This window comes from Ammospiza nelsoni, chromosome 26 (genome assembly GCF_027579445.1).
Source record: "Ammospiza nelsoni isolate bAmmNel1 chromosome 26, bAmmNel1.pri, whole genome shotgun sequence".
NCBI classification, from domain to species: Eukaryota; Metazoa; Chordata; class Aves; order Passeriformes; family Passerellidae; genus Ammospiza; species Ammospiza nelsoni.
In genome coordinates, this window is record NC_080658.1 from 4240294 (window position 1) to 4263507 (window position 23214).

Genomic DNA, 23214 nt, shown 5'->3' on the forward strand with positions numbered 1-23214 from the left:
GCTGAGCCTCATCCCTCACCTTGGGCCATGCGGTCTGATTGGCCGCCTGCTGACATCCCCGAGCCCTGCACTTTTTAATAGAACGCTTTTGGATGATCTACGGGGGGAAAGGCTTGGAGAGGTGTTTTTCTGACAAGCCAGGAAAAGTCACCCGAGCCACCAGGGACTTGGCTTCACTCTTTTTTACCCCCCCTCTTTTTTTTTTTTTTTTTTTTTTTTTTTTTCCTTGGGAGGAGGGGGGATTTCTTCATTTTGGCACTTCATGTTTTTCTGAAAACTTCGCGGCGATTTTTTCCCCCTTGCACCAGCCTGGACTGATGGATTACCACCTGCTTGGACTAATTCTGTCTTTTCTCTTCAATGGCACAAAGGTCTTAGCCGGTTACCCAATTTGGTGGTAAGATTCCTTCCTCCCCTCGCCCTTCCTCTCCCTATGATTGATTAATGAATTCATTAATTATTAGCCATGGGAGCTGTGTGTTCCCTTCCTTTTCACCCCTCGCCCTGCGGAGCTGCATGCTGGAGTCGAAGCGTAATTTCTTCAGATTTGACCTGTAATTAATGAAATCTGTGGAAAAGTTTGGGGGTTATTTTGAAAGGGCCATGCCTGGGTTTCCCTTTGCACAAATGGAGGCTTCCCTACCACTCTTTAATTTCTCCATTTTCGGCACTGTGGCAATGGGCTCTTCGTTCAGATGTGAAAGGATGCGGTTTTATTTCCTTGTGCAATGGGAATTTTGTCTTTCCCATCACTCTGCCACAGGGATTTTCTTCCTTTCCATGAAACTGCAATTAATCCTTAAAAAAAAATAATTTAATTCTATTTTCTGTTTGGTTGCTGCGTTTTTTTGGACTTCTTTCCCTTCTTTTGTTGTATTCTGTCATGTGAATTTAGTCCGGCGAATAACGCAAATGGCACCTGAGAAAACATTCATTAGGAAAATTGCTCAAAGGTGGATTTTGTTCATTTTAATTATGGAAATGTCGTTAATTTCCTTGCACCAACGAGAAAAATAGATTTTAAAAGAACTGGTTGTATCTTGTGATGAGGCTGGTAAGTAACCTGAGTTACTTATTTTAAAAATAAATCCAACTCTATATAAATGAATACAGTAACAAAATGCAATTGGAAGCCTTTTAGAACAAGAAATATTGAATTAAACATTCCAGGTCATTTAAATCCAGCAGCCAGCAAGTTGCATAACAGAATAATTCAGTTTATTTCTGTCTTTATGTAGGATTTCTTGCTGGAATATCTCTTGTTAAGTTTCTGTATGTGCCAGGTAGGGGCTGTGAGCCTGATGATCCGTAGGGAAAAGAGGGAGATGGTGGAATTTGGTGCTGCTGAGATTCTTGGGTTATTTTCGCCTTTCCAGAAAAGTCTCTCTTCTTTATTCCTGAATTAGATCCTTTCAGTGCCAACATGGAGATGGCAAGAAGTAGGTGGGAGTGAACTTGGGAATGGACTGCCATATCTGGGAATATTTAGAATTCAGGACGGGAAAATACGAATTTTTTAAATTTTTTTTTAATAATCCATTTATTAGCGTGGACTTTGGGATGAGAATTTGCCTTTCCAGAGGAGAAAGACAGAGAGCACAATGAGAAGTCCCCGCTCAGGAAGCGTTTCAAAGCTCCGCAGGTTCATGAAATGGCTAAATCACAGCAGGTTTTCCTGGAGAATTAAATGATTTCCTCGCCCTGAGCGTGGCTGCCCAACTTCAGGCCCTCAGCCCTGGCCAGGGGAGGCTCTTGAAACACAGAGAGCAGCCCTTTGATTCCTTCCATCCCTTTTCTGCCCCACCTGGGCGCCACTGGGCACAGGTCGGGATGCCAAGGCTGGCTCTGAGCTGCCTGGGGCAGGGACACCTCACCACGGCATCAGCTCATCCCACTGAGCTGCCTCAGGCTTTGATATGAACCAGGATTTAATGCCCAAATCAAGGAGGGTTTCAAGTCTCAGAGCGTTTCAAGTCTCTTTTCTTTTCTCCGTGAAAAGGTCTCGTTTTCCCCCCGTGAAACAAAAATATCCCCCATAGAGCAAAATGTCTCCTGTGCCCGTTTCCAGGAGCAAATGCTGCTGCACACAGGTGTGTGCCCCTCCATCCCCTCCTGCCAAACCCCTCTGAGCTCACCCCAAAGGAACAATTACAGAGGATGTAGGGCACGGACAGCAGGGGCATGGCAAGCAGCATCCCTGGGAGAGGAGGGAGTGGAGCACACTCCGCACAGAATTTCCTCCACAGATCCAGGTTTTGTGTATTTTTATGTATTTTTATCGATTCTGGCAGCACCAAAGTGACAGAGAGTCTCTAGGGATGCGAGGAGTGCCCCATGTAGGGTGAGGTTGCAGATGCTGTGGGGTTTTAGGGGTTTCTTGAAGGCTGAGGGAGCAGAAGGGCAGAAATACTTGGGCCACAGTTCAGGGAGAGACAATGCTCCCAAAGCACAGAAATTCAAGATCTGCTTTGGTACCATGGAAAGATTGCAATATCTGCTCTGTGGAAATGGGGTTTATGTGGTGGATTCTAGCATGGTGATATCTATGCTCTTAAAAAAACATCATTTTCCAATTGTCTTCCTGATCCTCTGCTCCTGAGGCCGTCACAGAGGAGGCTTTGGGGGATGAGCCCAACTTGCAGGGTTCAGCACACCCCAAAACAGGGCAAGGAGAGCAAAGGTGGGGCTCAGCATCAGCGTGGTGCCCTGTGCTGGTGTCCCTGGGCTTCCTTACCCCCAGTTAAACCCATCTCTGCTAAACGCAAGACTTTCAGGGGGCATTTCATGTGGCAGAACCCCAGGCAGTGCCCTGTCCTGCTGGCACCACCTTCCTGCTGGATTTTCCTGCTGGATAGGGAATATTTTGGCAGCAACATCCAAACAGATCCTTTCTGCTGTGGGACAGAAAGGAGAAAATTTATTTATTTATTCCTGTGGTGGGGAAAAAGCGTCTGTGTGTGCCCTAAGAGAAGGAGAATGATGAGAATGGGGTCTGATCACCTTATAAATGGGTTTGGAATAATCCAAACCCATATATATATGTAATCAAAACCCATTTATATATAATATAATATAATATAATATAATATAATATAATATAATATAATATAATATAATATAATATAATATAATATAATATAATATAATATAATATAATATAATATAATATAATATAATATAATATAATATAATATAATATAATATAATATAATATAATATAATATAACATATTATATCATATCATATCATATATAAAAATATATACTATATAATGCATAATACAATTATATCATATATAATTCTATAATTATCTATTAAATAATATCTATATAATACAATAAATATATATAATAATGGCTGGAATAGTCCTGCTGCCCCACTGTGAGCCAGACAATGCCAGGAGCTGGCAGCAGTGGCAGTGCAGGGGATAAAGGCAAAGGGATGGAGCTGCTCAGGGTTTGTGGGATGTGTTTTACTGAGGGGCTGGGAAGGTCCTTGACATTGTCCAGAGAGAGGAGAGCCCAAGTGCAGCCCTGGAGCTCTTCAGGGAGGTCCTGCCCCAGCTCCCTGTGCTCCAAACCCAGAGTTTGGGCTCCAAAGCCACTGGTGCAGCAGGATGGAGAAGCCAAGAGAGGATTTCAGCCCTGCTGGGATGTTGGGAACTCCCTGACATCGCCCTGTCCCCATCCAGGCAGCTCTGAGTGAGCTCCAGGGGTGGCTCAGGCTGTGGATGCAACCTCCAGTGAGGTATTTTGACACAGCTCCAATGCTTCTTCACATGCTGCCGTCCCATCAGAGCCCTGAGAGGGGAACAAACGGGGCACAGATGGGAAAAGGTCACTGAAATGCTGCCTGTGAGTGCTGACAGGAGGAGCTGGGGCCAACAAAGCTCCCTCAGAGACGTGTCCAACGCTTTCAGTGCTGCTGAAAGAGAAGGAGGAGATGGGGAGCTGTGGTGGGGCCATGCAGAGCAGGCTGCTGCTCCTCCTGGTGTGGGCATTGAGGGGCCACGCTGGGCCCACCTGGGGCTGAAAACAGCCCTGAGTACCTGGCTGGCCACAGGTGTTCAGGATCTCATGGCTCTGAAGGGTTTTGTGGCCTTCAAGGTATTTTTCAGCATTTTTCCCAGCCAGGTTTTAGCTGGTGGGTGGGATGGGCAATCCATGCCATGGAAAGCAGAGTTTTGGAGCTGGGATTGAGGTGGATTCCAAATCCTGACCATCTCAGGAGCTTCTGTCTCTGAAGGGTTTTGTGGGCTTCAAGGTCTTCTTCAGTGTTTTTTCCAGCCAGGTTTAGGTGGTAGGAATCCATGCCATGAAAAGCTGAGTTTTAGAGCTGGGATTGAGGTGAATCCTGAGTCCTGACCAGCCCCAACCACTGCCAGAGCAGATCAGTGAATAAAACCAGCCCTGAGTACCTGGCTAGCCACAAGTGTTCAGCATCTCGTGGCTCTAAAGGGTTTTGTGGCTTCAAGGTTTTTTTCAGCGTTTTTCCCAGCCAGGTTTAGCTGGTGGGAATCCCTGTTGGGTGGGATGGGCAATCCCTGCCATGGAAAGCAGAGTTTGGGAGCTGGGATTGAGGTGGATCCCAAATCCTGAGCAGCAGGACTGCCCCAACCATTGCCAGAGCAGATCAGTGGAAAAACCAGCCCTGAGTACTTGGCTGGCCACAAGTGCTCAGGAGCTTCTGTCTCTAAAGGGTTTTGTGGGCTTCAAGGTTTTTTTCAGTGTTTTTCCCAGCCAGGTTTAGCTGGTGGGAACCCCTGTTGGGTGGGATGGGCAATCCATGCCATGGAAAGCAGAGTTTTGGAGTTGGGATTGAGGTGGATCCCAAATCCTGAGCAGCAGGACATTGCCAGAGCAGATCTCCAAGGAGCTGGCAGAGGGCTCCAGGTGACATCTCCTGCTGGTTTTGTCCCTGCCCAGTGCAGAATCCCAGCATGGTTTGGGTTGAAGCTCGTTCTGTTCCGCTCATTCCAGTGGAGTCCTGAGCCCAGCAACAGCTTCAAAATGAGCATAGCAGCACAGAGCAATGAGCAGTGTCACGCTGCTGGCCTTGAGGAGGTCTCAATCCCTCATAAATTAACCCCTTGTGTCTCCAGGACAAGGCCAGGGCAAGCCTGGAGCCACTGGAGCCACGGGAAAAGGGTTCTGCCTCACTCAAGAGCCTTTCTGCCCTTAAAACACAAATCTCTGTCCTGTAAGTAAACTCAAAACTAAATTTAAGTGGCCAGAAAGAGCTCTGAAGAAGCCACTTAATTGCAACCAGCTCCTTATTTGACTCCTTCACTAAAAGCAGTGTTTCCCACTTGCCAAAGGCACCCCAAGGATGAGCACTGGGAATTCAGGGGGGATTTTTGGCCACCACACCCTCTCAGCTGGAGGTGCTGGGATAGAGGAGGCCACAAAATAGTGATTTCCCATGTCCTGCACTGCCCCATCACCCTGCTGGGGTCAGGGAGGAGCTCACACCCTGGGACAGAGGCAGGGCAGCCCTGAGAAGGCTGAGCTGGAACAGACTGGACAGAGCTAAAGAATAAAGCTTTTCTTGAGAGCTCTAGGTGTCAGAGGTACAGACCCAAATCTGACTCCACCATGGGTTTGGGATGAACATGTTTTTATATTTTATCATTATATAACTTACATTTTAATTATTAAACTTACATTGTTCTATTGATATTACAATATCACAATACAATGTTTTATTACACTGTTCTATACATTGATTCCATCCAAGCATGGGTTTCTCATGATCCCCCTCAAACCCCTAACACAGTTTCTCATGATTAAACAATAATTATAACTAATCACATCTAACAATTATATAATTTTTCATATAATGACTACATAGGTGCAGTTTCACATGATCTAGCAAACACAAGATCATGTGAAAAATACATTTACACTTTTACATGCATTTTTTTACAAAAATACAAATACATTTCTCAGGGCCTACTAAGCCTAACTTTCTTTCTAGCTGTCCAAATTTAGTGATTTTAAAATCTTTTACTATCAACTCCATCCCCAGGGCACATTTAATGGGGGCTGTGCCATTTGTGTCTTCACTAGGATCCCCAGAATCTCCAACCCAGGTGCAGCCCAAGGCTCCAGTGGAGCCCCAGGACAAACCTGGAGGTCCCCCCTGTGTCCCCAGGGATGTCACAAACTCCAGGTCAGGAGGCTAAAAGCATCAACTTTATTGCAACTTCTTCTTTAATATTCTGATCTGATACAGACGGACCTGACTGGTCTTGTAATCAACACATTTCACATTTCATTCTCTAGCTGACACTCAGGGGGTGTTTGATTTCTCCTGTGTCACTGTCACATTTTCTTAAAAATCCCTTTGCCAGGATTTCTTCTCCTGGGAAGCTGAGAAGCCTCAGAGAAAAATGAAAACAATATTATCTCATTTGTTTCTCCTGTGTTTTGCTGATTTGGAAAGTGGCTGGAGATTGTTTATCCAACATGTGAATTGTTTTTACTTAATGACCAATCACAGCCAGCTATGTCAGACTCTGAGGAGTCAGTCACCAGTTTTTAATTATTGTATTGTTAGGCCTTCTGTAAGATCCTTTCTCTATATTTTATTATAGTTTCAATAATATAATATAATATAATATAATATAATATAATATAATATAATATAATATAATATAATATAATATAATATAATATAATATAATATAATATAATATAATATAATATAATATAATATAATATAATATAATATAATATAATATAATTCTGGTTTTATATTAATTTTTAAAATATTAATATTTCATATTATTTCCTGTAAATTAATATTATTCCAGCTTTTAAAATATTAATTCCAGCTTTTCCTGGAATAAATTTTCCCTTGGGACAGAGGGATTTTTGAGATCCCCCAGCTCTCCCACTCCATGAGCCTTCTCTTTATGGGACCATACCCAGGACTCCTCAGAAATCCCAAATTAACCCCAAACCAGGTGTTTGTTTGCACACCACGGGGTTCTTTGCAAACCCTGCTCATTGCTTTGGCTGGGATCTTTTTTACAGAGGAGTGTTTCATTTTTTAGTGGCAGTTTTGTAATTTTTTAAAACTGTTTTTTATATAAAATGAGATTTATTTTTTGATTCTGTGAAATATATATGTTAAGAATTATTATTAAAATTATATTTTGTATATAATTTTTATGTAGAATAGTAAAATGCCACCCCTGGAACATGAAAGAACCACACTCTGAAAAGCAAATTTGCCCTGATAAAGGAGCCAAAATCTCTTAATTCCATTTCTGAAGATGAGTTTCCTGATTTGCTAATTTGCTAATTTGTCTTGTTCACAATTCACTGAACCTGTCTCCTTTTAATTAATCTTACAAATCTAATCAAGTCTAACTGGCATCTTTCCCAGTGCTCATAATTTTAAATGAGAAACTTTCCCTGCTGCTCTCCAGCCCCACCCTGGCTCAGGCTCCAGATCTTCTGCCCCCTTTTCAACAAAAGGGTGATAAAACCTTCAGGGTTTTTTATTCTGATCCCATTTTTATGTCACGAAGTCACCCAAATTTCCTGCAGTTATTTTCTAGAGATTATGGAGGTTTATATCTGAGAAATTTGCAGTGAATGTCACAGGAGTTTCTTGCAGCCAGAGGCACATTTAAAAGGAATGTTTTACCTGCAGAGATCTCTTAGATGTTTTTGGGGAGGATTTCTTGTTTGTTTATTTGTTTAATTGTTGCAAAATATTTCAATTGTTGTTTTAAATTCTGATTATTGCTGAAGCCTGATTAGGTTTGGTAACAACCAACTCCCTTTAATAAACTTAAAAAAACAACTTTAAAACTAAAAGTTAAACTTAAAATTAAACTTTAAAACTTTAAAACGCTTTCAATGACATTCACCTGTTGTCTGTCTGACAGGGAGTTGATGCAGAACACTAAGCCATGGCTGTCTCTATATCTTTAATTTTCCTTTGAGTTTGCTCATTTTTACCCCTAAAAATCTAAAAATAAGCTCTTCAGATACCAAATCCTCATGTGTGGGTTTGGTGGGGCACAGGCTGCTGCTGCTGTTGGTGAAGTGAGGATGTAAAAAGAGTGTAAAAGAGTGGATATAAAGAGATTCTTTGCCTCCAGCAGTGGTGCAATGCTCAGGAGCACAGTTTTGAAGGAGAAAACCCAAAAGGAAACCCTTCCCTCGTGTGCTGGGGCTGGGGCTGTGATTTTCACATCCTTTTGGGAACAGTGACACCTTTGTGACAATTGGGAAGAGCCAGACAAGAGGGTGACAGCACCACCATGGACATGCCCAGAGGCTTTGGAGGTTGCCAAAATCAACCTTTGGTGCCCAGACGACACAGATGAGCAGCTCAGAAGTGCTGTGAGCCCGTGAAGTGGAGATGTTTCCTCCCATCACAGCCCTGCTCTGCAGGAGCTGCCTCTGTCCAGCCCAGTCCAGTAATCCTGGTTTTAATTTTAGTCCTAACACTATCCATGGTCCTTGTGTGTTGGATTTGTGCGGTGCCCTCATGGCAGGAAGGGATGATGAATGTGACTCCATGTTCTCAGAAGGCTAATTTATTATTTTATGATACTATATTATATTAAAGAATGCTATACTAAACTGTACTAAAGAATATCTAAAAAGATAATAATGAAAATTTGGGACTTTTTCCAGAGTCTTAACACAGTTTGGCCCTGATTGGCCAAAGAGTCAAAACAACTCACAGCAGAATCCAATGAAACAATCACCAAACACATTCCACATGAGCACAACACAGGAGAAGCAAATGGGACAATTATTGTTTTCATTTTTCTCTGAGGTTTCTCAGCTTCCCAGGAGAAGAATCCTGGGCGAAGGGATTTTTTCAGAGAATGTGAATGCCACACTGTCCTACCCCTGCAGGAGCCTCATGTCCTTTGCTGGCACCTCATGCTTCCCCCTGCCTGTTTGTCCCTCGTTCTGACAGAGAATTCCCTCTGCCCCCTCCTGGCGTGGAGGAATTAGTCCTGGATTAGGTCATTTCTTGTGGGGAAAAAACAAATTGAATCTTGTAGAAACTAGATCTAGAATTAGTCCTAAATTAGGTGGTTTCTTGAGGTGAAAAACCAAATTCAATCTTGTCCTAGATTGAATCTTGATATGGAATTAGTCCTGGATTAGGTGGTTTCTTATGGGGAAAAAATAGTCTTGTGGAAACCATATCTAGAATTAGTCCTGAATCAGGTGGTTTCTTATGGTGAAAAACCAAATTGAATCTTGTAGAAACCAGATCTAGAATTAGTCCTGGATCAGGTGGTTACTTGTGGCGAAAAACCAAATTGAATCTTGTAGACACCAGACCTAGAACCAGTCCTGGTGGTTTCTTGTGGTGAAAAATGAGGTGCGTTACTACTGGGTCCTGTTATTCTCTTTCCATGGCGAGCAAAGCACTTGGAGTGGAAGGTTCTGGAAAGGTGTGAGGCACAAACTGCCAGAAATATTGCAGGAAAGATGGAACCATGTGCCACCCTGGCATGGAGGGGACAGAGGGGGCAGAGAGGGCAGTGGTCAGTGGGGACAGAGATGGATGGGATGGGATGGGATGGGATGGGATGGGATGGGATGGGATGGGATGGGAATGGGATGGGAATGGGGCTGAGATTGGAGTATGGGATTGGGGATGAGAATGGAGATAGGGATGGGGATGGGATGGGGATGGAGCTGGTGCTGGGGATGGGACTGGAGCTGCTTCTCTGCAGGAATGTGAATGAAGTTGCTGCCAAGGGACTGGGAGTGCCCAGGAGCGGGTCCTGCATTGTTCTCCCCCCTCCAGATAGAAATGTTCTGTTCAGCAATGCCTGCTCAAAGCAGCGCCACTCCCGCCTGGAAAACACAATCCACTGATTTGCCATGGCTGAGGATCTATTCTGCAGAGACCGTGATAATATTATTCCACCCGGAATTTACATAAATGCATACGATTTGCATATGCAAATGCAGGCTTCCAGGCTGTGACCGCAGTAAACACAGTGAGATTTTCAGTGCTGTAAAAGCTGTCCTCCAAAGAGAGACGCTGGGGTTTGTTTGGGTCCTGGCAGGGCTGTGATCCTGCTGTCCCCTCGCTGCCACTGCCAGCCATTCCTCTCCTGCCTCCTTCCCAAAGCTGGCACTGGGGAGGGAAATGTGTCCTGCAGGGACAGGGGAGAGGACACTGGGACCAGAATGAGCATCAGAAATGCAGGGAAGGAAGGAGCAGCTCTCCACTGAGGCCAGTGAGGGTGCTGGTCATCTCCCACTGGTCAGCCAAGCCCTCCAGCCATGCCTCCAGTTTGGGGAGTACCTTTGGGGAGGCAAACTCCACTTTGGGGATGCAAACTCCAGTTTGGGGAGACAAATTCCAGTTTGGGGAGTCCCTTTGTGGTGGTGGGTGGCCTCAAGAAGTGTTCGGTGCCAACTGTGCTGAAATCACCCAGGGTGAGTCACAGTTTGGCACTGGGAAGTGGCTTCCCAACACCCAAACATGATGGAAAACACCCCGTGGGTGGGAATTGCCACATCCACTCAGCTGTGGCACAGCTGGGGGGGGGGGATCTAAGGGGGATCCCTGGGCTGCCCCTCTTTGGGGAGTCCTTCCTTGAGCCCTGAGACCAGGACTGAAATGCCTAGGCTGGTTCTGCTCCCATGAACAGCCTGGGGTTAAACAGGAAGGAGGAGCCTGGCAGGGAGGGGACAGAGGGGACAGTGGTCACTGGGGACAGTGGTCAGCTGGGCTGCCCATCCTGGGCACTGTGGCTAAGACTGAGACATGGATTCTGTCTGAGCTGGAGGAACTGGGCCTCAAAGTGTCTTGTGTCAAATCCAGAACGGAAAAACCAAACTGAATTTTGTAGAAACTAGATCTAGAACTAGTCCTGGATCAGGTGGTTTCTTGTGGGGAAAAACCAAATTGAATCTTGTGGAAACTGGGTCTAGAACCAGTCCTGGTGGTTTCTTGTGGTAAAAATTGAGGCTGCTTTACTACTGTGTTATTCTTCTTCCATGGAGAGCAAAGCACTTGGAGTGGAAGGTTCTGGGCTCTGGGAAGGCGTGAGGCATAAACTGCCATGGATTTTGCAGGAAAGATGGAACCATGTGCCACACTGGCTCTGCTCCAAAACTCAGTGTAGGTGCTGCTACCTCCTTCCCAGGAACCTCAAGGCAAGGGTAAAATTTGACTTAGCTTAGTTCAGGTGCCACCAGGGATTGGATGTGGGGTTGATGCCTCAGGTTTGAGCTTTTCTATTTTTCAGGTTCCGTGCTGCTTTAGTGTGTAGGTCTGGGTTCACATTATGGGATGGTGAGCTCTGTTCACAGAGCAGGGAGACAAAACAATTCCTGCTCCAGGTGGGGACCAAGGACAAATGATCCAAATCTTAGGCCCAAGAGCACAAACACTGTGGGCTGGAGAGAGAAAAACAAGGATGGGGCTGCATGGGCTAGAGCTGGAATTGGACAATTAGCAAATTGCTAATTTGGACAATTAGCAACGTGCAAATGGAGGAGAACTTATAAAAGCGAGAGACCCCTTGACCAGTGGGGCATTTTGTGACCATTTTGGTTCATCTTGGGTGTAGCCCTGGCTGGGCCCTTGTGCTGCCCAAGGTGGATCCACTGAGTCCTTTTAATAAATCCTTGCTTTATTCTTTAGCTCTGTCCAGCCTCTGTTCTAGTTCAGCCTGCACAAGGCATCAGTCAGGGCTAGAGCAAAACCACAGGCTGGGAGAATTAGGGCTGTTTAGCCTGGTGAAGAGAAAGTTGCATGGAGTCATAACAAGTTTTTCCCTACAGAAGCACAAAACGAAGAAGAGAAAAATAGTTCTTATCTCTACTTGCTACTCCTGTTATTTTTACACATGTGAAATGCGCTAAGGAAATTATTTACCTGAAATAATTTAGTTAATTGAACAGCAGTAAAAGTTATTTTATTGCCTTAACCAATTAAATAAAAGTTATATCCTAAATTAAACAATCACAAATTTTTCTTTAATGTATAGTATAATATGATGTGATAATAAGATTGATATGATATGATATGATATGATAGTATGTGGTAATAATATAATGTAATATAATATAATATATCTCTTTATTATCATTATAATATATCTCTTTAACATAACTATAACAAATATAAATATAATATAATTTTAATTTAAAAATTATTCAGCCTTTTAAATCAATTACCAATCATTCCCTACATCAAATGCTCCCTAAATACAGTAGGGAACCTCTGTCCTTCCTCCTCCACCACCAGGGAGCCTGAGATCCCTGTGTGCCTTCCAGTTATCACAGTTATTATTTGAAATTTGAGTTGCCTTGGACTCATGGTGTGCCCAACTCCTGTGCCCTGGCCATGCCCTGCAGAGCTCAGGTGTTTTACCAAAGGCTGCTGGAGGACTTTAACTTCTGTCAGAGAATATTGATGTATTCAGGAATATTGATAATATTGATCCCCACACACACAACAGCCCCTGTGCCGTCCTCCTCTGCTAGCACAGGCTGGATTTGGGGATACTCAGTGTAAGAAAATCTGCAACAAGTGTTGGGCACTGGTATTTATTTTGAGATTTGTGCCTTTGCACCTCCCGGTCTGAATCCCCTCTCAGCATCCATTGTCCTGCCCTCTCCTGCTGGACACAAAGTCTTAATCTTCCCCTTCTCCCCACTGTAACTAAACAATCTCTCAGAAGTCTTTCCAATAGACTGATCAAACTGTCAGCATAAGCCACTGCCTCAGCTCGCTGCTGTTGCTCCTTTGTCCCCTGCCCGTGTTTAACATCCCATTTACAACAGGGAGGAGGCTTAAAACCACCCCAGCTCCTATAACAGAGCCTGGGTGAGAGCTTAAACCACCCCAGCTTCTATAACAGTGTCTGGTGAGAGCTTAAACCACCCCAGCCCTGAAGCAGAGCCTGGGTGAGACAGCACAGCCCCAGCCACAGCTCCACAGAGCAAACAGAAGGACAGAACTACCCCGGACATGTCCAGGAGGAAAATCCAGAGCTGAGGAATCCAATTCCATCAACACCACCCTGTCCTCCTGCCCCTGGATGTCTCTGCTGGGTGTCAGGGGGTGGCTGCACTCCCCTGGAGATGCCACTGAGGCCGTGCCACGCCCTGACTGCTCCCAGAGGTGACATTTGTGGCTCTCACCCTCAGACACCTCACCAGGCTCCTCTGGCAGCATCTCCTGGGCTTTGCTCAGTGCCAGGGGGTCACGATGGCTTTTTCTGCCTGGCAGCTCAACTTGGAGCTGGTCACTCCTTCCCCAGCTCATCCTGCCCGGTGCTGGGGGAGAAGAGAGGTCCCTGCTTCCCCCAGGAGAGCATTCCTGATCCTCTGGCATCCCCCATTCCTCTTGTCCTTTCAACAGGAATTTCTGAGCCCTCCATGTCCCAAACACAATTCCAGTTCCAAGAGATGGACTCTGCAGCTCAGGGGTCCTCTGGGGGTTGGTTTGACATCTCTTCAGCTAAACTCAGCTGGTTTCCACCCAATGGGCTTTGATGCATCAAGGTCAGGGTAACAATTCCCCCTCTCAGAAGGGCTCAGACCTGCAGCTCCATCTCTGCTCCCTTTGAGGACACTCAGTGTGAGAGAATCTGCAACAAATGTCTTGGTTTGAAATCCAGGTGTCTGCTGAGGAAGGCAGGAGCCTCCCCTGAAATGGAAAATGTAAATGCCTCTCTCTGAATTATTATAATTTTTAAATTAAGGGGCTCTCAGGCAAAGGTATGGGAGTAAGAATAACAGGTGTTTATTAGGAAAATCAAAAATACAAATGCAATAGGACCAAAAAAAAACCCAAAAAAGACACACAGTCAGAGCAGGAGCTGACTCCCTGTGTGCCAGGGTGGTGTCCCAGCCCCATCCCAGGGGGGCTCAGCCCTCCTGCAGTGCCAGCTGTGGCTCTGCTGCAGCAGGGATCCTGCACAAGGGGGGAGTTTTCCTCTGCAGCTCCAGGGCTGCTGCAGATGGGCCTGGGCTCCCTCTGGCAATGCAGGCCAGCAGAAAGCTGCTCCTCTGGCAATGCAGTGGGCAAAGGCTGCTGTGGTGTCCCGAACCCCAGATTGTATCCAGGTAGGAATGCTTGAAACCTCAGATTGTATCCAGGTAGGAATGTTTGAAACCTCAGATTGTATCCAGGTAGAAATGTTTGGCTCCTCCCCTGGGCGGAACATCTCCCCATGGGATGATGGCATTTGATCAGCCATGCAGGGACACTCACTGGCCATGGACAGAAGATAATTAATAATTAATGGCCCATGAACAGAAGAGATCTCCTGGAGGGAGGATGGGTTGTGGAAGAGATAAAGAAAACTGAATTAAACATTCAAACCCCACATCCCATTCCTGCCCTTACCCTGGCTGGGCCATCAGTCTCTAATGTCCTTTTAAAAAATGAATTTTTACTCTGTTTTGCTGACCCCTGAGGACTACAGAGCTGGGTGGGGAGTCTGTGGTGACACAGGTGTCACTTCTTTGTAAAAGTTCCAACCTCCAGACACGCTCAGAGGGGGATTCCTGAGTGAAAAGCTGCTTTCCAGTCCCTCTCCTCATTGGAATTCTGTCAGGTTTGGTCTGTTCCCCAGTCAGTCAAGACCTGACATTTCCCCTCTCAGATATGAACACCCATTGCATGCTTTGACTTGCAAAATTTTCCCTGCTGCTGCAGTTGATCTTCAGGCAATCCCAAGAATTTGTGTGTTCCCCTGCCCACGAAGGGCTGCAGTCAGCAGAGCACCAGAATTAAAATAGGAGTTATAGAATTAAAATAGAATATTACAGCAGGTGTGATGTTGAGTTTCCTGGGGTCGCCAGGACAAGGTGAGATTTCTCTCTCAGCAATGTCTGCCCTGTTCCACAGCATTTCCAAGTCAGCATTTCTTGTGTCCAGGTTTGCACCCTGTGTGAGCCTTCTGCCAGGCTTGGAGAATTCCCTACAAATCCGTATCCCACGCCCCTGGGCATGGTTGGAGCAGGGTTGGGGTGATTAGCGGCACCAGGACAGGGCATGGCCAGGCATGGGGGTGTTCCCCAGCCCTGCCACTGTCCCCTATTGATGTAGGGTGATCCTAATGTAGGGAATAATGTGCTCTGACTCCATGATTGAGAAGGTTGAACAATTGCTTTATTAAGCTATAGTATATTGCACTAATACTATACTAAATTACATACTAAAGAGACACTATACTAAAGAATACTAAATACTAAATTACATACTAAAGAAAATATTATACTAAAGAATACTAAAGAATGCTGTCTGAGACAGTCAGGACACAGTTTTTTGACTCAGTTAACTAAGGAATCAAAACAACTTTCACTAGTGTCTAATCAACAAATCACTGTAGGTAAACAATCCCCATAACATATTCCACATTTGCCAAATAACAGGAGCAGTAAATAGAAATAAGAATTGCTTTCTCTTTTTCTGTGAGCTTCTCTGTAAGAGCTGAAATGAGGGATGCAGGACTCCAGGTGGCTCTTCAAAATGCAGTTTATTCCATCCAAGAGGTTCCAGCAGTCCAGGGTTGTGGCTGACAGAGCTGTGCCTACAGCTGTCAGCTCCAGAGACCCTTAGCTTAGGTTACAATGCATTCTATACTTTTCTTTTGGTTACAATGCATTCTATACTTTTCTTTGCTGAGCATCTTCATACAGTAGAACCAATCTACACTTTAACTTTTATCTCTAGCCTATCATAACTACTGTAATTACCATATTCATGTTACTGTTCTCCAATCCCTGAAAGTCAGTACATTACAGTTTAAGCTGGGAGTTGTTTTTCAGTTTTCTTGCAGTGGAAAATTCTGAGACCTTTTTTCTACTTACAACTTGTTTTGTTTGCCTGTGCTATCTTTGTGCTTGGTAAAAACATCTTCTTGTTTGGGGTGGGTTTATCCTTTGCTCTAATTCATAAAAACCCCTTCTAATTAACATACTGTTAGGAAAATTAATCTACAAATACCAGAGGTTTATGTCCAAAAAGGAGACAGAGGAGTCCTTTGACTTTATTCCAGTAAAGGGAGAGGCCATGGGGCATTTTCCTGGTATCTCTCAAATTTTTGGAGGATGCAGCTTCCTTTTGATCCCAATTTCCCACATTTCCCTCTCTCTTCCCCAATGGCTGAGGTACTTGAGAGGTAAAAAATTCCCAAAACACCTGATACCAAAGATTTCCCTCAAATATATAACCCTCCCTTTAAATTTTTAATTCTTATGGAATTTAGGGGTTTTTCTTCCCCATTATTTCTTCCATCTTTCAATGTCTAATTTCATTTATCAGCAAACCTAAAGTTTATTTGTAAAACCAAATATCTTTTTCCATTCATCAATCAGTGGAACCCTTCCCATTGTTTCTTCTATCTCCCAGTGCTAGTTTTATCTACCAGCAGACCCACAGCTTGTTTGTAAAGACAAATCTGCTGCTCCTCTCAATACCCTTTGCCTCCTTGGTTAGGGCTCTGTCACAGACACATTTTATGAAAAATCCTTTCCGTAAGATTTTTCCTCCTGAGAAGCTCAGAGGCCTCAGGAACAAAATGTAAACAATGGTTATCTGCTGCTGTGGAATGCAACAGGTGCATCTGGGATTGGTCTCATGTGGTTGTTTCTAATTAATGGCCAATCACAGTCAGCTGGCTCAGACTCTCTGTCCGAGACACAAGCTTTTGTTATTAATTCCTTTTTTTTCTATTCTTAGCCTTCTGATGAAAACTTTTATTCTATTCTTTTAGTATAGTTTTAATATAATATATATCATAAAATAATAAATCAAGCCTTCTGAAACATGGAGTCAGATCGTCATCTCTTCCCTCATCCTAAGACCCCTGTGAACACCATCACAGGGCTCAGCAATTCTTTTCTTCTATATCAAAACTTGCTTTCATTCCTATTCCTTCTTCAGATTTTACATTCCAAAATCTTTCTGCCAAGCACACACATATCTGTGATACCTTTTTGTCAAACCTTCATCCTTCCCAACTGTAGGAGCGTCGGGGGTAGGACGGTGGGGATGGATGGAGATGAGAGATCTCTGCAGCCAGGTTGTGGAATTTGGGGTTTATTTTAAAGGGTCAAGTGCAGGGCCCTGCTGGGAGCTGCCAAACACAGCTCAGAGCAGGCTGAGAGAAGAGAGGGGGAGAGAGGATGAGAGGGTGAGAAAGTAAAAGGGTAAGAGAGCAAGGTTCCCATTCCAATACAATAAATCTTCTTCTGTGTTGAATATTCTAATTCTCACTAACCAATCTAGTACAAGATACAAATCCTATAGCATTCACATACAGCCTATAAGAATCACTACATTACCATACTGTGTTACATTTTAAACCCTACAAACTCCTCTTTGGGCCCCTTCTGCCAAGCTGTAGGGTCTGCTCTGACCCTTGGGCCTGTCTGCAAGCAGAGGATGTTGTTCCATCAAAAGGGAATCACCTTCAGCCAGCCCCACCATTGTTTTCCTGTTCTTCAGTAACTGAGGGATCTCAAAGCTTGCTTTCATTTCAATCCCAATTATAGTTTCCATGTTCTCAAAATCTTTTGCCAGACAATCATATTTATAAGGCTTTTCTGTTTCATCTTCCCCAACACCCAACACTTCCTACTGCTTTCCCCTAAGAGACGCCCTTAGGACCTGGTGCCTGCTGCTCTCAGTGACGAGAGCTGTCCCTGTCCGTGTCCCTGCAGGTCCCTGGCCCTGGGCCAGCAGTACAGCTCCCTGGGCTCCCAGCCCATCCTCTGTGGCTCCATCCCCGGCCTGGTGCCCAAGCAGCTCCGCTTCTGCCGCAACTACATCGAGATCATGCCCAGCGTGGCCGAGGGGGTGAAGCTGGGCATCCAGGAGTGCCAGCACCAGTTCCGGGGCCGCCGCTGGAACTGCACCACCATCGATGACAGCCTGGCCATCTTCGGGCCTGTCCTGGACAAAGGTAAACCTGAGGGGGCAGCTGGGCTAGGGGTAGGGCTGGGACAGCTTCCCTGGGTTCTTGGGGTGCACCAGGATTGTGTACTGAGCTCCTCTGGGCTTTGGGATGCACCAGGATTGTGGATTGAATTCCCTACAGCTTCTCTGGGCTTTGGGATGCACCAGAATTGGGCATTGAGCTTCTTTGGGCTTTGGGGTCCACCAGGATTGTGTACTGAGCTCCCCTGGGCTTTGGGGTTCATCAGGGATGTGTACTGAGCTCCCCACAGCTCTTCTGGGCTTTGGGATGCACCAGGGATGTGTACTGAGCTCCCCTGGGCTTTGGGATTCACCAGGATTGTGCATTGAGCTCCTCAGGGTGTTGGGGTACACCAGGATTGTGCACTGAGCTGCCCCGGGCTTTGGGTACACAAGATTGTGATTTGAGCTCCCCTGGGCTTTGGGGTACACCAGGATTGTAGATTGAGCTCCCCTGGGCTTTACACTGGAAAAAGTGAGAAAGGGCCCCAAAACAGGTTGGAAGGAGAGGCTGGAGGAACAAATCATAGAATCACAAAATTCTCTGAGTTTGAAGGGAACATCCAGCCCAGCTCCTGCCCTGCCCAGACGCCCCAACAATCCCACCCTGGGCATCCCTGGGAGTGGTGTCCAAACCCTCCTGGAGCTCTGAAATTCCCTGGGCAGTGCCAGCACCCTCTGGGGGCAGAACCTTTCCCTGAGCTCCATCCTGACCCTCCCCAGCACAGCCCCATGATAATCTCAGATGCCCCAGAGCGCAGATGAAAAAGGCATCCCCACAAAACTGAACCAAGTGGTGAATTAAAAGCTCCCAGTGGATAAAAATCTCCATTTTCTCCCGTGGATTCTGTTCATTCTGTGCCACATTCAGCACAAGGGACATCCACAGGTGATATCTTGTTTTCACAGCTTCATAAACACAACAAAAATAATTCCCCCTCCTCTTCCTGGGTGTTGACACCACTGGGTCCCTGCAATAATTTCTTTGCTGCACAGAAATTATTGTTTGCAGTGATGCTTTGGAAATGGGAATTTTATGGTACAGACTTCAAGGAACTGGAGAAATTGGGGTGAGAGCAGAACTTTGAACTATTTCCCATCAGTCCCCTGCAGAATTCAGGAGTTCTGGTGAATCTTTCCTTCAAAGCTCCAAAATTCTGCAAAGAAACAGTTCATAAAATCCTTTTTTTTTTTTTTTTTCAAGTTTCAGCTTCCCAGTAAGAGTAGGTATCGTTTCAGATCCCAGAAATGTCAGTTGAGAATTTCAGTGAAAATTATTCCTTTGTGTTAATGTGGGATTCTTTGCAGGAGCCAGGATTGTCAAACCTTATTAAAACACTAATAGGCACCATGAGATTCATTCCCCCTCTGTTGTGCCAGGCTGTATTTTGGGGTAACTCTTATATTTACTACCAAATAACTTATCAGCAGGGCTCAATATACTCTGATTTGTTGCCTAATTAAAGCCTGTCCAAAATTTCAGCACTTAAAAGATCAGAAAGTTTTAATTTTCTTCAAAAATGGTCACTAAAAACCCGTCATAAAAATTCTAAACAAGTCATGAAAGAACTGCTCAAACATTGAGACACTGAAAATCTCTCAGCACCATTTCTGTCAGCAGGAAAGCACTTAAAGATCAGATTTGAACCATCCTCCCTGTAATGAGCAAAGTGAACTTTGAATTTATGGAGAATATTTTAAGATTCTTTTCGGCTGCAGGGGCTCGAGCAAAGCCTCAAGTGTGGACTTGCCTCAGCATCTCCACATACCCCGAGCTGACAAGGTAAAATATCACCCAGAGCTCTGAAAATCTTCTGACAGATGGAGAAAAATGAGTGAGCACGTTGGATATATCCTTATTTTCCCACTCCAGACAGCCCTGCCAGGCTCCCAGGGTGGATTTATCCTGGTGTCTCACTCACCTGTAAGTGGAGCAGTTAAAAATAAACAGCATCATCTGCAAAGGAGGACACATCAAAGCCCAGCCCATCTGATGCTGGGGATTATTCATATTTTTTTGAACCGTTCTTGTGTCTTTTCCTTGCTGCCTTCAAAATTAATGAGCAGATTGAGGATGGGACTGGTGGCACTGAGGAACACAGGGAGGCTTTGAGATTCCCAGAGTCTGCAGCAGAGAAAAACCAGAGTCTTTGTAGGGTTTGAGGGAGGAGAGAAGGGGATGTGATTGAGCTCAGAGGTTGGTGACAGAGCTGAGAGGTCCTGGCAGATGTGAGGAGGGTGGGAGCAGCTCTGCTGGTCCCTGACAAGGGCTGGAGTCTTGGAAAGGCAGGAGTCTGCTAAGGAAGGCAGGAGTCTCCCCTGAAATGGAGAATGTAAACCCTCTCCACCCCTCTGAATTGCTATAAATTTTAAATTCAGGGGCTCTCAGGCAAAAGAATATGGGGGCAGGAAATAACAGTTCTTTAATAGGGAAGGGGGAAAAAAAAGGGTAAAATAAACAATGCAGTGCACTAGAACAACACTGACAGAGTCAGAACCCAGCCTGACACCCTGTGGGTCAGGGTGTTGGTGGCAGTGCCATTGGAATTGTGGCTCAGCCCTCCTGCAGTGTCAGGGGTGGTTCTGTTGGAGCAGGGGGGATCTGCAGAGAAGGATGTATTCTGCCTCTGAAGATCCAGTGGAAGGAGAGGCAGCTGCTGTTCCTCTGGGGAATCCAGTGCAGAAAGCCGTGCTGGTGTCTCAGAACCTCTGGATTATATCTGGGCAGCAATGCTTGGCTCCTCCCCCTGGGCTCACATCTCCCAATGGGATGTTATAGTTCTTATCAGCCATGCAGGGACATTCAATAGCTGTTATCAGCAATGTCCCCTCCCGAGGGAGGTGTGAATGTGGTCACTCAAAGAGAGAGATAAAGCAAAGATAACCACTTTGATAAAGATGATCTGCCATACAGATGGTAATAGAAAACATCTTGCACTGCAATCTTCAACAGCGGGGGACACTCCTGGGCCTTCAGAGGGACAGTCTGAGCTGGAAAGGACCTTTTAAAGAGCATCTGGTGCCACTCAGCTTCTCCCTTGGATGGGACAGGAGTCACAGATGGGGTTGGGTTGTGTGGTGGTGTTCACAGGGGTCCCAGAATGAGGGAAGAGATGAGGATCTGACTCCCTGTTTCAGAAGGCTGATTTATTATTTTATTATATATTTTATATTGAAACTGTACTACAAGAATAGAAGAAAGGATTTCATCAGAAGGATGAAAGAATAGAAAAGGAATTATAACAAAGGCTTGTGACTAACTGAGGCAGTCCAGACAGCTGACTGTGATTGTCCATTAATTAGAAACAAGCACATGAGACCAATCACAGATGCACCTGTTGCATTCCACAGCAGCAGATAATTATTGTTTACATTTTGTTCCTGAGGCTTCTCAGCTTCTTGGAAGGAAAAATCCTAAGGAAAGGATTTTCCATAAAATATTATAGCTACAGGGTTGGGTTGGACAAAGCCCACCCAGTGCCACCCCTGCCATGACAGGGACACTTCCACTGTCCCAGGGGGCTCCAAACCCTGTCCAGCCTGACCTTGGGCACTGCCAGGGATCCAGGGGCAGCCACAGCTGCTCTGGGAAATCCATTCCAGGGATGGATCCCACAATTCCTAATTCCCAATATCCCATCCATCCCTGCCCTCTGGCCCTGGGAGCCATTCCCTGTGTCCTGTCCCTCCATCCCCAATCCCTCCCCAGCTCTCCTGGAGCCCCTTTAGGTGATCCTAAAACCAAGAGGTTTGGGCCCATAATCTGGATAATAATCCATAATTATGGATTCGATTCTATTCTATTCTATTCTATTCTATTCTATTCTATTCTATTCTATTCTGGATCCTGTGGCCACCATTGTCACATTCCCTTTTCCTCACCTCCAGCACACCCAAACCAAACCCAAACCCAAACCCAAACCTGGACAATCCCTGTCCCAGCTCACACCCTGCATTTGGCCAACAAAGGATTGTGGTTTCACCTCACAAACACCTGGGGGAAATCCCCTGTCAGTTCTCACTTGGATCATCTCAGCTGCTGCTCCCTCAGGTGGATTGAGGCTATTTTGGAAAAGCTTCAAAGGTGCAGCTCTCACTACAACAGCATCAAAAATTTTTCTATTAGAAATGATTTTTCAAAATCATTTCTAATAGAGGCTGAAAAGAAACTGAGGGTAATTTCATTTTAAAGGAGCTGCAAGCTTGTTAACCATGGTCACATCCAGTGGAGGAGGGCTCAGCTGAGCAGACCCTCATGTCCAAATGTGTGTCCAACCCTCCCTGGGGCATCCTCCAGGCTGTGAGCTCTGCTGCCACTGTGGGGGCTCAGGGCTGCCCTCCCTGAATGGGGCTGGGATGGAATTCCCAGAGCAGCTGGGGCTGCCCCTGGATTCCTGGCAGTGCCCAAGGCCAGGCTGGCCAAGGTTTGGAATCCCCTGGGACAGTGGAAGGTGTCCCTGCCACGGCAGGGGTGGCACTGGATGGGCTTCAAAGTCCCTCCCAACCCAAACTGTTCTGTAGTTCTGTGATTCTACATTTTCTTTTTTTGTGTCTTATTTTCTAACCCAGGCCATGAAAAAAAACCCAAAAAACCAACCCCTGAATGTTGGGTAAGCTCATGTTTTCACAAGCAGATTCTCCAGGATGATTTATACTGCAGGTGTGCGGTCTGGGATGAGGAGGGAAGAAAAACAGAAAAACCTGCTTTGCCCTTCCCTCCTTTCCCTTTTCTTTGCAAAATAAGGTCAGCTCTTATCTAAAGCCAATGGCTCCTCCAGCCAAGCCCTGTCCCAACCAGGGCTGAGCCAGCAGCCACACATTGCTCTGGGGGGAACAATCACCATTTTCTGGGTAGGAAATCCAGGATTTTGGTTAAATCTGGCCAAAAAATCTGGTTAAAAATCTGGTTAAGTAAGTGTGGCCTGAGAAGAGTAGGTTGAGGACATGAGAGAGGAGCAGCTCTGCAGACACCAAGGGCAGTGGAGGAGAGGGAGAGGGAGGGGAAGGGGAAGGGGAAGGGGAAGAGGAAGAGGAAGAGGAAGAGGAAGAGGAAGAGGAAGAGGAAGAGGAAGAGGAAGAGGAAGAGGAAGAGGAAGAGGAAGAGGAAGAGGAAGAGGAAGAGGAAGAGGAAATGCTCCAGGCAGCAAATCTGAGATTCCCCTGCAGCCTGTGGTGCAGACCATAGAAGAAGGATGAAGAAGGATGGAGGAAGGTGCAGAAGGATGGAGGAAAGTGAAGAACGATGGAGGGAGGTGAAGAAGGATGGAGAGA

At 45.6% G+C, this 23214-nt stretch overlaps 1 protein-coding gene across 2 annotated transcripts in view; it reads left to right on the forward strand.

The window, feature by feature from the left end:
• The first annotated feature begins 317 nt into the window (after window positions 1-317).
• The window catches only part of WNT3 (Wnt family member 3), a 28604-nt gene continuing 5707 nt past the window's right edge, over window positions 318-23214 (forward strand). The window contains exons 1-2 of one of the 2 annotated variants that reach the window (XM_059489381.1): window positions 318-397; window positions 17688-17929. In XM_059489381.1, the coding sequence (XP_059345364.1) occupies window positions 318-397; window positions 17688-17929 (322 nt within the window). Of the gene's footprint in view, window positions 398-17054; window positions 17063-17687; window positions 17930-23214 lie in introns of those variants that run through there. The other variant, XM_059489382.1, reaches the window with a different exon arrangement.